Here is a 16,426-nt window from a genome sequence, read left to right as displayed (position 1 = left end):
GTGGGGATTCTGGAAGCCACATTTAGCGTTAATTCCTCATGAGATGTGTTCTCCTTCCTAAGATTCTGACCGATATTATCAGGCTTTAATTGTTAAAGTGCAACAACTGTGGTCTGGTGGGACACAGTTCCTCTCAGAGCACTCTTGGGACAGCAAGAAGCCATTCAAATAGAGAATGACTGCACAGTCATGTACAGACAGGAGCTCCTGAACAACTGAGCCCCAACTAAAGAGCCGAAAGCAACAAGTTCCAGCTCAAAAACACCCCAGCTATCACCTGGAAACCCAAGTCTGCAATCCCCACCTGAAGTCACCCAGTTCAGCACCTAGAACTGTGTGTGGCAGAGGGACACACCACGGGCTGATCTCACACCTGGATCACAGAAAGGACCATCACAACTTCATACAACAGAGCCTGTGTATACCTTACCTGAGGTAAGGGCAGGGGGTAAGGTAGAAAAAGGGGCAGAGGTTATATCACCATCTGGGTGGTGGCTGTGGGCTTAGACTGCTCTCCCTGAACGGGATGAATTCAAAAGAAGCATTTTTGTAGAGTTCAAATACTGCTAATGTGACTGAAATAACCTGCCAGCTTACCAATAGCAAATTCAATAGTCATGGGTTGGGGAGGGAAGTCAGTGTAGGCAGTATTGTCTCAAGTCAGCACTAAAATAAAAAAAATCCTAATGCTAGGGAGCAGGGGATCTTATTTCATTAAAGCAATTAGAGGTTCACAGTTCACATCAACACTTTTTTAAATTAAACTAAGCACATTTCTTTTTAAAGAGGTTACTTATGTGTAAGGCCTTAGTGTCCTGTCTCTTTAAATGATTTCATCTAGATTAGAAAAAATTGCTATTTTCAAGATCAGAGAATATGATCTTGAGGCTCAGCTGCTGTATGTACACCACCATTCCGCTTCTGGAAGAGGAAGAAAAGAAAGAGAAAGGAAAATAATCTAAAAAAAAAAATTTAAGAATTCAAGGAAAGCCCATATGCAGGAAGAGGTTTTCACCTTATTCCTTTCTACCTGTTTCTACCTTATTCCTTTCTAATTTAGACAGTAAATTCTTTAAGAAAAGGGCCATCGTGTCTTTACTACACAGCAGTGGGCACATGTGAGCTCCTCAAGTAGCATCAGCTGCTGTAGAGAACCACGGGAGAGCAGCAGAGACCTGGTGGGACAGAGGAGGGCTGCAGCCCCTTGGCACTCACCACTCCTGGTGACACACTGGAGGTAGTGTCACTGTCCATCCCACTGAGCACAAGGCTGCAGGAGCTCCTGCCCTCCCCTCCGTGGTGCTCGAGGTGGTACTTGGGAACCAGACAAGGAAAACAACTTGTCAAATCCTTTAATTTCTATGACACTAAAACAGTCAACAGGGTCAAAGGTATTGGAGGAACAGGGACAAAGATAAACATCACATTACAGACAGTAAACAAAGCTTCCTATGAATGCAAAAATTGTTACTTGTACAGTAACCAATACCATTACTTTTTAGCTTAAAAGTGATAAGCATGTGTGCTTTAGGCTTAGAAACCCCACAATATTACAGTTCTGCCACTCCATTTAATATTGTGCTACCAACACAGAATAAAGCCAAGAAACGGCTAACTTAAAACATTTAGTTTACATCTATTTTTTGGTCTTGCGTGGTATCTAGTTGAAGATGGAAGCATTGATGTGCTTTTGCCTCATAAGAAGTGAGGCAGATGTTAATGTTACTAAGATCAGCTGTATATACCTTGAAGGTATAGAACACCTGACTCTACATGAGTCAAAATACTAGGAATGTACTGTCAATATCCATTAATGAATTACCAGTTGCTTGTATTTAAGTGACAATATGTTCTGTGAAGAGTATACAGTGACCTGTATCTTACATGCAGTAACAAAGTTTTGCATAAGCATGTCATTTTCAAGGCCAAAGGTGTATTTTAATGTGGACAGTGTCATAACATCAATAGCTCATTTTAAATCAAAACACTGTCAGCAGTTGCACAGGGTAGTTCTGAATTTCCCAACCATCTTGGAAACCACACAGCATCTCAACCATCCCACAGATTCCAGTGTAAAATCTTTCCATACATAGCTTAACCCATACATCTGCCTGCAACATCCAGCAGAAGGGGTGGGGACAGTCAAGGCTGCAATGCTTGTTTTGAAAATAAGTTTTAAAGCCTTGCCTGAAGCTTGGGTGCTTCTCAGCAGGAACTGCCTCTGCTTAGTTTAAGTAATTGCCCAACTCACTTTCAGAAACCACACACACACAGTATAATCCACCCTTTTCTGTGTTCCTGGGTCACTGGTGTCAGGACAAACATCTCTCCAAAGGCATGAAGAGCAAGACCAAGGATGGTTCACACTCCCTTGGTGTATTCGTAATATTAATTTCTTCAGTTTCACAGAGTGTATTTAAAATAACTGTCTTAATTTTGTAACAAAAAGATTTCTATATAGCTAACTGGCCTCACACACCACAATTCACCAGCCCCATCAAGACATGAGGACAATTTTGGTCATACAATGACTTGCATGAAGAAGTGGACACATTTCAGTTGTTTTTAACTATAATGCTAACACATAGGGCTACAAGCTCTGAGAATACCTGAATGGTGCCCTTAATAATATATCTCCCAATATTTTAAATGTAAACACATTTTAAAACATCTTTCAGTTACAGCTCCCTGTTCTTAGTTGCAGAACTTCGACTCAGATAAAGATTTCTCTCTAAAGTGTCAGCATTAAACTCAAACAACAGAAAAGATGTCTGTAAATCTTAGTGAAATCAAGCAATTTTACTTTGTCTTCCAAGACTTGGTACAACACATCAACAGTCAGTTCAATAAGCCTTGAATTTATACCAATCACACACACAAAAAAGTAACTCTCTAGCATCATATTTACTACAGCAATATTTACATTATGCCCCAGTTCAAGTCAGAAAAGGCAGCTAAAAAAAAAAAAAAAAAAAGAAGGAAATCCTCATGTGTACTGGAGCTTGATTTTTAAGCACTTTAGTGAAAAAACCAAGCAGACATTCACACAGACAGCAATAAGGGCAACAGCCCAGAGAAGTCATCTCAGGAGAACAGCCAAAGAGTTTCTGACACAAGGTTTACCTTATTTCGGAACCCCACTGGAGAGCAAGTTGTCCCCAGCTGATCACATATAAAACCCCAAATCACAGACAGACTGACACAGTTGTTTTATAGAAATGGGAAATAAACAGGAACATTTTCTGGCTCCCTACATGATGGGCACTCACTGAACACGGCCCCATTCCAATCTGTTTGAAGCACGACAAAAACGTAACCAGATTTTGAATACTTACTTTGTTTTTTTCTTTACTGTAAACTGCTTACAGGATTCCCAAGGCTGCAGTAATGCTATGAGAAAGGATGTTACCACCCACCAATGTCATCCTGAATCTAAGGCCTCTGAGCAGTTAAACTGTAACACTGCAGAAATTCAAACTACCAAGATTGAACACACAAGTTTTACTTATCAAACCACCTATGTCATCTCTATAATCTTAATTTACGATATCTATACATATAGGCCTATATACATCTTCATGTGTACATTAAAAAAAACAGGCTAGTGACAGACACCGAACTGTGCCACTGAACAGAAATCCTGGTAACTGGAGTACAAATTCAGAGAAATTTACTTCAAATTAAAGACTAGAAAACTGCAACTGCAGCCTCCTAGGCCTGTGCTCCTTGCATTGATTACAAGTACTGCTTACACACAGTAGTTCATCAAGAATTTTACAGGGGGTACTGGGAAGGGTAAAGGACCTCCACAGCACAGTAGCTCACAGAACTGTAAGAGCTGTGACAGGGGGTCTACACAGCTTTTTACAAAGCATACTAGGCTCAGATTTAACACTGAAGGTAATCTTCATGTGGACTTCAATAAGACATTGTTTGACCACCAGTAAAGTAACCTGGCATTTAGAGCTAAGGACAGACAGCTGAAAACACTGGCCTTCTGAGAAAGCACCGTGACACAGCCTACTGTATCCAACACAAAGAGAACTGTGATCTCCACCAGTTACTGCTATTTTTAAGACATTCTTGTAGAACTGTTTGTCTCCTGTCAAGGATGCCTACTCCAGGTACTTTATATTTCCAGTAAGGGTCATATTGGGCTTCAAGTGCTTCTTTTCTTTTTTTTTTTTTAACCAAGTCCCAAAGTTATTCTTTATAGTTGTGTTTGTGTAACACAGGAGGTACTGTGCATTCAAAATGGTAACAAGTTTAAAAATAAAGATGTGAGACTTTCAACAAATAAAAAGGAATGCGTTATTCTCTTCAGTTTCCAGTCTTCAAGGCACCTCCTGCATTAACTTACTGGGAAATAAACAAGCAGACCAAAAGTTCACTGGAAAGAGAAGAATGTGACACACTTAACTTCCTCAGAAGCACAGAGCATCAAAAATGAGACAAGGCTGGGCCCAAACTAACAACAACTAAAAGAAATCTAAAAATGCTGATGAGATGACGGGAATGCCATGAGGTTGATGTTTTCAGCTCTGTTGATTGCAGGTGATTGTTATCACAGTGATTTCTGATGGCCATTTGCGGACGGCTTTGTCTCCGAGTCTCTTGGATTGTTTGATAGATGAAGTTTATCTAATCCTGCAAAATATTAAGAATGAGATAAAACTCAGACTCTCCCAGTTTCATGCATACAAGAGTTCAAAAGAATACAGAGAATCCAAATTCTACTTTGTGGTTAAGGACTTCACATTTGCTGAAGACCAGAACTGACCTTCTAGCTCCGGTAAGAATTACTTCTGGGAAATTCCCTCAGTGGTTTTTAAGTGAAAAAACCCCATTAAAACAGACGAGTATGGAAGCCAGAGAATCCTAACTTAACATTGCTTAAACCACAGACTTAGATGTTAAGAACCAAGAAAGGCTTGCAATACTTTACCCTGTCAACCTACAAAGACCTAAATAATTACCTAAAATACTTCTTTTAAACTATAGAGTCTTTCTGAAAATCACCCGTTGTTGATCCGAATGTCATTGGTGATGACCATATCACCTCTCTAAAGTGTTTATATGTCTAATAACATTTTTAGGCCTACATTATTATGATTTATCTCAGTTTCCAGCCATTTGTTCTTATTGCACAGTTCTCTACTATTAGTGCTAATTCAAGTCTCACATCCTGCCCCAGGCAAGTAATTAAATTACTCTTTTTGGGGGGAGGGAAGGGGAGGTGGGGAAAGATGGTAAATTTAAACATATTTTATTCACAAGAGGCATGACGTCAGTCCTTCCTTGCTTGCTACAGTTCCTCTCTGAAGTCTCCTATCAAGCCTCTAAAATTAAGGATCAAAAATGAAAAGAGCTTTTTATTTATTTAATGTAGACTATACTGAATGTTTTACTCAAGTGCCACGATGCACAAAGTTAAATTTCTTGCATCGCTGGAATGACTGCACTACTAAAGAACCTAAAGATCCTCAGTAGTGTCTTATTGGTAACTCCCAATATTATATGAACTCTTTTTAGTCGTAGGCCAATTTTGGTTCTCATTCTTGACACTGTTTGTTATGTACAGCAGTGAAAACAAATCCAGTTTTTGTCAGGAATCTGGACGTTTCAGGGTTTATAACTCCCTACTTGTGTCAAATCCAGTGACCACCTATCCTACTGCTCCTGCATTTTCAGGTCTGTTACACTGCCTTCAACATAGATAGTTGTTTATTAAACACTTTATTTATCATTATTTTACAATAATTTTAACCTAATTTGCTACCAGCAGAAGTGCACTCTGAGAAGTGCTTGGAGGTTGTTTCAGCATCACAACTCTGAAAGCAGTAATCAGTGAAAATTAACATGAGTAACTTTTGAATGCTGCAAACCGAATCTTCTCAATATAAGCAAATAACAGTCTAAGGATCTAAAAAGACAGGAGACTTGTTAATCAGTAAAGATAAGATGTAGCAACAACAATACATATGTACATTTTATCCTCTTAGTATCAAATGTGTTTCAATTCTTTCTTCTATGATCAAGAAATACGAATGCGCAATTTGATCAAATTTTTTGTTAAATCGGGTACAGGTTTGACTCAGACATCTACTAAGATTCTGTATATTCTGTACAAAGATTTTCTGATGATGTTTCTGATGCTGGAAAAAAGTATCACAACGAAGCAGTGAAGACCTCCACTATTTTTAGGGAACTAATAAGTTGCTTTAAACAAAAACCAGCCAACCCATACACAAGCTGCAGTTCTGGTTTGTAATAATTGCTTATTACTGTGCTCTCCAAAGGCTGAAAATCCAACTGCAGATCAGCAAGTCTCACATATCATTAAAATCAACACTGTACCTTAGCTCCAGATTCTTCAAAAAAACCCACAATGCTATAAATCCTCATTTTAACTTATGGAAACTTCCACCAAAAGAAGTTTCCAGAACTTTACCAGTAGCATGCACATCAAGGCAACAACGGTGGAGAAAGGAAATCTTCAAGCACAAACAGAATTCTCAGAGCTGTGTTACCTAATGCCTTCAGGAGCTCTTCTCGCACAGCAGAAGTGAACTTTCTGACCAGACACAATGTTGTCATGATAGCAAAGAGCAAGTTGTAAGATAGTACAATATAGAAGTTCCCCAGCCAGTTGAACCTTCCAAAGTCTCCAAGCAGATCAAATCTGGTGATTCCTGTTAAATTGCATGTAAGATTTAGATCAAAATATTTATAACATTTTTTTAAGAAACACAAAAACTTCTTTCTATTACATTTACATTTGAATGCAAATTTCTTTCAGACAACGCAATAGAAGACACACAGTTAAATGCACAACACAATGTTCTCAAGATCATGTTCTACTTCACTGACCACTATAAAACTGTATACCAAAATCCTTACCAAAATGTTTCCCAAATTTCCTAGAAAAATGCTTGAATAATGTGAGTCGAAATTGTCTGTTCTAGGTAAGAGCTCGGCTTTTATAATTTCAATAAATAAATATAACTAGGAAAAAAATCAGATTTAGCATGAAAACTGCTTGAAACTTCAGTTTCTATGAAATCCTTATTTATTCCAGAAAGGATGAAATGCCCCATGGGCTTCCTTATAAAAAAATACAGGTAGGAAAGAGCCTTTCTATGAGAGCCACAACATCTTACGGTAAAAACACTAAGCCTTTGTAAGTGTTTTTCCAGAGCCATTGCTTTTGAAACCAAAGTTTAAAGACATCTTTGCAACTGCAGTTTTTCTCCTGGATCAACCCACCACTACAGCCATGGAGTATGTGGCTGAAAGACGGTGCTGACAGGTCTCCTTCACAGTGCACCTCAAACCCTGACACTCGGGCTTTGTGCTGATCAAAGGTCTGTCAATCACTACAGTTAAATGAACACAATTTTTCCAACACATGGAAATGTCTACAAGCTGTAGGGCCCATCCCAGAAAGCAGGAGAGGAAGAACCATAGGCTGTTCTTTTGTCAAGTCTTATCAAGTACCACACTGAATAAATGGCAGAACATTGAGATGATACCCACAAAACCATTGTCTATGATTGCTAAACCATTACATTCCCCAAAAACTTCTGGCATAGATGATGTCACAGGAAAACTTGTTCTTACAACAGGCAAAAGGAGATTTGCAATGACAAATTGCAATGACAGGCAATGACAAAACAGCCCTGGCTCTGAAGCTCTTGGAAGTGAGTTTTCTGTTATTTCGTAAAGGTTTGGGGTCTTTTAAGAACTGACTTCAACAGTGATAATAAACGAAAAGAGACAGAATTAAGGGTCAGTTACCCTCCTTTCAAGGGTAGGCCTGGCACTTAGGAATCTCATTGTGACTGGATACCAAAGACTTGCAGCTAGTTATCACAATGTTAAAAGATACACCTACTTCTTGTACTCAAAACATGGGAATCAAACTTGGTATCTAAGGAAAAGATCCCAAAATGAAGAAAATGAAAAGAAAAAGTTTCAAAGGATGAAGCAAAACAATCACTGAAGCTGATCAAAATAGCAACAGGGAGAAATATCAAAAAAGCTCAGAAGATCTTAGCACAAAAAGAAGAAAATGGCTGCCTGAACTAACTGGTAAAGAGATGAAGGACAATAAACTGCTTTCCCACTTGAAGGCAAACAGTGTCCTTAACATTTCCAAAGGCAGCAGTGTTTCAGTCAGACTGTGAGGTTACAGAAAAATTGAGGAAGTCAGATTCGAATGTACAGTCTTCCAGAGCTTTAAAGGAAAAGAAACAAAACAGGCAGAACACTGGGGAGAGAGTTCTCTGGAAAAGGAATAACATTCCTTGACACAAAGAGGTCCAGAAGAACAGCAACCCACAGAGCACTGTTACAAGGACAAACAGAAATGAACCCTGACACTTCTGTTAGAGCAGGTGGGAAAATACTGTCCATATATTACATTCAACTTCTTCTTACAAATAAAATATGTCACTGCTCATGACAAAAGATCTGACACAGTAACATTTTGTAAACTTGTGAGAGGAAGAGATAAAAAGCTTTGGATGACTTTCTTACAGAAGAAGTACCTTACTGAGCCCACAGAGGAAAAAAATCCCGAGACTAATTTGAAAAACTATTTAGTAATTGAATAGAAACCTGCATCTCTACTGCTCCAAATATATATACACAAAAGCTGGTGACAATTTACAAAATAAACTATTAGAGAATTCTTCAGGTTAAAAAAAGTAGTATGTTTTTAGACTGTACATATAAAGAAGTTTAAAATCCCTGTTTACTTAAACATAACGCTCAAGAATAGAATTCTAGGAGAACTTTTGTATATTAGAAATTTCCATTTTGTCTGCAATTGTTTGTTTCTGTGTTCCTGATTATTAAGTGCCCTGTTCCCAATTTGTTTCTCAGTGGTTAGCAGTATGGTGCTAATGGGAAACATTTTTGAAGGGCTGCTAAAAGACTGAAAAGTTCTGGGAAAAATGAATTAACTTATTTAAGTAGAATAACTTATTTTACTGAAAACTTTCCTGGAGTTCTGGAAGAATGATAGATTAGACACACCCATCACCTACATATCTAATAAGAATGCTATGAAACATAAAAAATTCTATTTCCATTTTTAAAACTTGAAGAAGGTCAGTACTTGTATTAGATAACTTCTGCTTTTCACCTTTCCCATAAGGATAAAGTCCAGCCTTTTCAGTATAGTCCAGAAACTTGCTTTTTTAATAAAGAGAAAAGACTATGAATCTGCTTAACATATTTATTTCTTTTCATCTATTCAGTGTCACAGGGCGGTGGCATGTAGTGCAACACACATTGATATTTCTGCAAAGCACCACATGACTCACTGTACTCTAATACACTCTATTAATCCTGTTTGGACAGCTGTGACTGTGCATTTGTTAGCTGTGTGTTAATTGTTCCATCTTTTTTCTTCTTTTATTTATCTCTATGGCAAACTATTCAGGAATTTCATTTGTTAGTCTGTTTTTTAAGTGAGTTTTACCATTAATCTGTTTCCTATGAGACAACAATGGACCCAGCGTGTACACTTACTGCCACAGAATCCGGTTATTATCAACTCTTAATCTCATGGATCATTAACAATTAATTTTATTTTCTTTTAAACAATTCTTGAATGCAGTAACTCACTGGACACAAACTAACATTTTAATTCTGTTCTAAACCACTGATTTTTCAACGTAACATCTTGCTCTATGTGCTAGAACCGTTTTACTTCTTAGATCTTTATTGTACTGTCTATATTTTAAAACTGCACTACTTTAAATACTTGAATTATTCTTTTGCACTTTTGTGAAGTTTTACTAAAGATTTTTTAAAAATGCATATTTTAAGATTCAACGCTCCAAAATGCATTACAGAGGGGTTTTTGTCTGTTATAGAAATGACTACTAAATCTACTAAAACTCCTCATCCGTAGATACACCCAGTGTGACAATATACAGTGTAGTTTACTAGAAAACATTAACTACTCTTGATTCAACAGTATTCTGGTTGAAAAGAAAATCAGCTACAGAACTGCTGGGCACGCACTGCTGGTCTGTAGGCCTGAGCTAAAACTTCTAATCTTGTATTTAAGACTTGTACAGCCCGAGGTGAAGACTTTTGTTTAGTTCCACTTAGTGTTCCCAATGAAATTCACATTAGCTGCAAGAATTCTGCACCACTTAAATATATAACAGCCTTGAAATCTAACTTCAAGAATTCAAGCTGAAGATTACCTTACTGAACAAGGTGAAGATAAAAAACGTCTTTCAAACCAGTTAAAACAGTTTAACTACTTCAAATGCTACTGCCAGTTCCCAACAACAGAATCAGAAGTTCTTCAGTTCTGCTACGCTGGACTCCGAATTTTTTAATTTGAAAAATGAACTAACAAAAAATACAAGCAGATTATTTTAGAGAAAATGAAAGTAGCCTGGTATCATTGCTGATAAAGAAAAAACTTAACAAATGAAGGGTCATTAGCTGTTTTTAAAAAGACATTTTCACTCAATGTTATCTCAAATGTTTTACCTGGAATCCCTGAATGTGTTTTTTGACAGAAACTGAGCACTGTAATTTCACAGTGAACATGAAATTATTTTAGACTTCCCCGGACAATCAGTTTTCATAACTATTCTTCTCATCATCTCCTGTTCTAAGTTTCAAATCTGACCTACCTTTTTAAAAGAATATATTCTGTAGAAAATGCTTCGCACCTCTTTCTTAGAAAATATGTTCTGCAGCTCATGTATGTAGAATGTACGTTCAACAGCTCACTCTGGTGTAGAAAAGAAGCCTGGCCATACATGCTCTTCCCATTGAAAATGATGGCAAATTAAAATGCAGCTATAGGTTGTTCTTTTGTCTTGTTGGGTTGTTTTTTTTAAATTCAATTAAACATCCTTTATTACAGTGTGTTGTACTTCCATTTCACTTACCCAGTGTCCTTGACATCACTGGCAAAGCAGAGCTCAGCACCAAGATTGAGACACAGTTCCCGATGATCTGTTTGAAAATTATAAACAGTAGTTAAATGATAAATGAGATTGCTGAAGGGAACAAAGAAAAACAGTGGTCAAGATGAAAAAGAAGAATTGTTAAAAGGTACATTCTACAAATTAAACCTAAAGCAATTTACTTTAACAATACAGTAATATATTGTTAGTCTCGCTGACTTCTGTCACACTTTCCCATATGGTGTTACACAAGATAAAGATGATCCACGAAAAAAATCAAATATGTCATCGTGTGCTTTTAATCAAAGTGTTACATATGCTTAGATTCAAAATGATTCAAAACTACCACGTTGCAAACCATCAACTGTTTACTTAATTCCTGCAAACGTTCTATAAAAGAATCATTCCATGGGCTTAGAAGAGACGACTGATACATCATCAGCTTAAGCCTTGGATGTAACTGCTTGCAGGATTAGCATTATTTAAAAAAATTACAACAAAGAGCTTCCTTTCAATTCAATGCCTGTTGTCTACTTTAAATAGTACGAAAAAATTCACAGCTGTTAGATTTTGCTCTAGTTCTTGTGAAGCCTTTATAAAGAGTAATTGAAACTTTCTTTCACAAGGGATCATTTTCTTCAGTCCTATTTCTATCAGTATCTAAAAGAAAAAAAAAACGAACCTGAAAACTTCTTGAAAGCAGGTAGACATTTGTGCATTCACTATTTATCTCTACACTATTTCTGGCATACTGTAAACAATCAAAAGGAAACAATAAGAGCATTCCAACTCTCTACAACTTATCTACTATAACCATTCTGTGTGTTGACCTACTTTCTCCCAACAACTTACAGTAAAAATATCTTCATCCATTACTTAAAAAAAACCAAAAAGGCAACAACAAAAACAAAGAATGAAACACACTGAAAAACTAACTAAATTCAACATCTGTTCCTTAGTTACTGATCACCTCCCCTTGTCAGCTGTGGGAATATTTTGCCAAAAACCTAGGCATTAGGTAACAGCATTTATTATTCAGAAGCTAGTGGTAAATTGCAGAAAGTCAAATTAGCTTCAGATTGCAAAATGTTGCTGAATAGCCCTTCTCAGTCTTAGTTTAATTATTCAAATTTGAATTACTTTGTCTGTATTACTTCTAGAAACCACGTTGTTCAGAACTCAAACAAGCTCCCTGAAGTACAGTTAGCACAATCAAAGTTACTCATTAGCAATACGTTTTCTTTGAAAAAAGTTCTTTCACTTGCTTTTCTATAGCCAGTTAACAAGCTCTGCCATTCCCGGCTTTTTACAAGTGAATGGATGCCATCCAAACTAAACAGAGCACATCCTTTTTCCCACTCATTCAGCATTTTGAAAATCTTCCAGTTTGTGTTTACGCAGCTTACAAACAAATACTGATCACTGCAAATGAGCCATTCAGGGCAATTACTAAGAGAGTCAGTTTGTCTTGGGTGGCAAGAAAGAGAGGAGGGGGCCATCCCCGTCCCAGACTGCACCTCACCTTTGTCATAGTTGTGTCATCTTTCCTGGGAGTGAAATTTTCAAAAAAACGAAGACTGTAGAAGCCAACAACAGAGGATACCATGAGATAGCTGTGAGAATCAAGGAAAAAGGAACCTCCAAGGAATGCAAGCTTCACTCAAGTTCTCAGCAGTCTCCTAAAAGTCTTAAGAACTAAAGAAAAAAGAAACAAAAACACTTCAAGTGTTTGAGAAGGACTGACCTATCTCTTTCTTCTTTACAAGCGTCTTAGTAAATTACCAGTGTTCCAGAAAACTAGACAGAATACTTGTTAACAGACAGAATTCTTACAGAAAGGATACAAAATCAAAATGATTTCAAGCGCTGCTCCCACAAAGCCAAAGGTGGATAGGGAGGCATTTCCTATTCCAGGCCCCTACAAGAAGAAAAAACTTTGCATAATTTCACAGAATCACAGAATTTAATAAGATACATAACACTTCATAAAGTTAACATCTACCAGGACCAAAAAATTAACATCTTCCATGAATATAACCTTTTCTGAATACAGTGTTTTAGGGGTGTTCTGATGCCCTAACCTGCAAGTCCCTCATCCCATGCAATGGCATCAGCAGCTTTGAAACTGCAGTGAGATTTATTGCCAAGACAGAAGGGATAATGATGCACTTTGGATGCACTCTGCACCTACCCACCAGGCTGTGTTTTATACATACTCCACTGCTTTGGAAACTAAAATAAGATGCCTCAAAGTTACACATTTCTATTTGTTCACAACGCCATAGGCAGAGTGGCCACCACACTGAACACCTTGTACAGCTCTGGCAGCTCATACCCAGCTATGCCCCAGGGAAAGCACTACAAAGTTAATAAAACAGCCCTCGTGATTAAAGGTACTATGAGTCAATGAGCTGTTCTTTACTTTCTTCAAGTATTTTTATAGTAAAGAAGGAAAAAATGACATGTTTTCTAGGAAGAACATGAACCAAGTCAAGCTTTTCATATTGTTTTTTAACATAGTTTCTTAAACTGAACATTACTAGTCTGTATGAAAGTAGAAGACGTGAGTAAAGTACAAACTTTACAGCTTTGCTTTACTGAATCACTGTTTCTACATAAAGCTTCTGCTCTAGTTTTAATATGAACTCACTATAACATGACATGTAATAAATGTGTTTGCACAGGAACAAAATCTAGAAGCAAAGTCAAGGTCAAGGCTCATCAGTTTCTGTGTTATTAAAGCAGATGTTCTCACTTGCACTTCTGTAAGGACTCCAAAGCTTTACTAAACTTATAAAAATCATAAGAAAAGTTTACTTTACCCCTGATCCCTTTGGCATTGCAGTCTCATCTACCAACAGGTAAAGAATGTTGAGAGCAACCAAGAGAACTGAGATGGACTATAAAGTAGAAATAGTCTTGTTATTTAAAAGTATTCCACATGCTTGAAATGCATACATTTATCCCCACTGGACTCCATAATGTCAAGTTCTTTTATAATGGTCCAGAAATATCCAGAAATATCAAGATTGTTGCTTAAACACACATCACCCAAAAATTTTAAAATTATTCCCCCCTACAAACAAAGAATTCTTCATAATTTTTGTTGAGGAAAACAAAAAAGATAAAAGGAGAAAAAAAAAAAAGGAGCAAGAGTTCTTACCGTCTCAATCAGTAGCAATATCATGACAGCTGGATAGACTAAATTCCTTTCCCAAGCAGAAGCTTTTTTCCTCCTTTCTGTCCAGAAGAGAAAAAACAGAAGCTTAATAGTAAAGATCACCTTAGAATATAACAAGTAAGAATCATTCAGCTTTCTATAAACTCTTGATTTAACTACAGGTAACAACAGTAACTTTATCTGGAATAAACACCAACCAGTTCATAAAAACATCCACCCTGCAGAGCTGTACAAAGCAATGCCAAAAATATGAAGCCTCTCTAGAGAAAGGCTGGGGAGACAGAAACAAACAGATTTTGCTCTCTTGCATGATTTACCCTAGCTTTTTCTTCTCCTGGCACACAGCAGTTCTACAAAGTTGAAAATACACTGAATTTAAAAATATGCTGTTTACATGTATATATTAGCATGACCTAAAGGGACAGAACAGAATTTCTGATATTTAAATGGTATTTTCCTCTTGTAAGGCAAGAAAGACAAGACCAACTTCACTGGACATCACCAGCATGTGCAAAAAAAACCCCACAATTTGTTCTTACCACAGTCTTAGTTTCCACACAACAAAGTGACAAATGCAAAAATCCCACAAACCTTTAAATAAGTAAGGAAATCTCTGCTGAGTTGCTGCCATCACCAGAAGTATCACTTTTCAGTTTTAAAAGACACAAACCTGCTAAGAATTATTTTACTGCTCTTTAACACAATTTGACTTTTACAGAAAGAAGTCAAAAAGGAAAAGTATTGACTTAGATTAACACAAATAATCATAAACATAAAATTAATTATGAGAAGACCACAGTACTGAGCTCCATGCAAGGAAGTCAAGTGTTTCAATTTCTCTAAAATTATGTTGAAAATAAGATTCAAATCAGACTCGCTACTTAAATTTGTTTGTTGGAGGGGGGTAAGGATTCTGTGTCGTGTATTTATAGAAACTATGACAATTTGTAGGGCACAAATTTGGTGAAGAACAAACTGCAATCAAACAAGCCACTGCTACAAGCTAAACACAGCACCTTAAGGTCATTTATTAAACTATAATTCACAGGAAACACTGGAAAAGTTCATTACCTAGATTTGTTTTCTTGCTTTTCACTTTTTCAAGTTCCCGTTCCAACTCTACTGTCTGGTATTCCACTGTGGAAGATACACCTTTTAAAAAAGAACAGAGTATTTTGGATGAGACTAAGTAGTGTAAGAGACACGGTGACAATTCAGATTTAGGAAGCATCACATTAACACCTGTGACTTGAAACTGCAGGTGTTTCTTTGAGACTCTTCAACTGCTTTTCAAAAAGCAGTCAAGAGCCTCTAACTCTGTCTAACCAGCAGAGTTCAGCACATCAGAGGTTTCAGTGTGATCTGTGATCCAGGCCTGTCCTGCTGAGAACAGCTATGGTTGAGCTTTAGCACAGGTCCAACAACCACAGCGTGACAGGTAGGATGTGTCAAATGCCTCACTCTTGCATCCCTATATGATTCAGCAACACAAAGGTAAAGTGGAGCTTTGCCTCCAAAGCGTCTAGAGCTCTAGTTTCAGCTTCTGCCCCACCTTCCCTTTCCTCAGCAAGCTCAGTGTGCATACTGCTGACCTGCTTGGTAACATATCTTCTGGTCATACCAGTTTGCCTGATCTGTCAGTCTCTCCGTGCACCAGAGCCCCCCTCTGACAACCACAATCAGATATTGCCCACAAACCCACAAGGCCAAACTCTTCCACTTTCCTTTTCACACTTTACAGCATACCTGTGTCACTGCTGTGCAACTCCTCATACTCTCTCCTCTACAGCAGCTGAAAACTGACAACCATAATATTAACTCCTTTCTTCCTGCTAATTTTTTCCTTAAAAGTTGCTCAGTGACTTTTTTTCCTATCCCTACACAGCCTCTAGGAAACCCAGCCCATTTTCTCTTGCCATTATTTTTCTCTTCAACCCTTCCCTGCTCTTCCAACCACTCCTCTTTCCCAGTGGTTTCCCTCCTTGATGCCAGTTCCTCCACAAACACTGCACAGTGTTCAGGTACTGACACAGCTCTGCAACGATGACTAGAAATCTGCTGTTTCAGTTCCCATCTCATTATTCCTCCTTTAGCTTTCACTCTCTGCAATCACAAACTGGAAATATTCCTCCTGGGATAAGTTAGAAACACTCTCCACTCACCTTTGCTCCGCTTTCATCCTTTTTATTTCTAAATAATTTCACCTGAAAATAAGAGTTCATATTTTTCCCTGTCTATTCTAGACCAATCTCACTCTGCAAAAACACTCTGTGGCAGTGACAGTTCAAGGTCTTAACAAATC

The 16,426-nt window shown here is 37.5% G+C and overlaps 1 protein-coding gene across 2 annotated transcripts in view; it reads right to left on the bottom strand.

Annotated features, from left to right (window-relative positions):
- Positions 1-1,336: 1,336 nt before the first annotated feature.
- The window catches only part of LMBR1 (limb development membrane protein 1), a 68,303-nt gene continuing 53,213 nt past the window's right edge, over positions 1,337-16,426 (bottom strand). For both annotated transcript variants that reach the window (XM_032688286.1, XM_032688293.1), the window contains 8 exons: positions 15,196-15,276; positions 14,107-14,183; positions 13,766-13,843; positions 12,788-12,861; positions 12,466-12,556; positions 10,926-10,992; positions 6,531-6,692; positions 1,337-4,647 (listed from right to left, as the gene is read on the bottom strand). In XM_032688286.1, coding sequence (XP_032544177.1) covers positions 4,565-4,647; positions 6,531-6,692; positions 10,926-10,992; positions 12,466-12,556; positions 12,788-12,861; positions 13,766-13,843; positions 14,107-14,183; positions 15,196-15,276 — 713 coding nt within the window. In that variant the 3' untranslated portion in view covers positions 1,337-4,564. The remainder of the gene's footprint in view (positions 4,648-6,530; positions 6,693-10,925; positions 10,993-12,465; positions 12,557-12,787; positions 12,862-13,765; positions 13,844-14,106; positions 14,184-15,195; positions 15,277-16,426) is intronic.

The sequence above is a fragment of the Chiroxiphia lanceolata genome, chromosome 1 (assembly GCF_009829145.1).
Source record: "Chiroxiphia lanceolata isolate bChiLan1 chromosome 1, bChiLan1.pri, whole genome shotgun sequence".
Lineage (NCBI taxonomy): Eukaryota > Metazoa > Chordata > Aves > Passeriformes > Pipridae > Chiroxiphia > Chiroxiphia lanceolata.
Note: the sequence above shows the minus strand (reverse complement) of the source record. Positions and strands in the feature narration are given on the sequence as shown.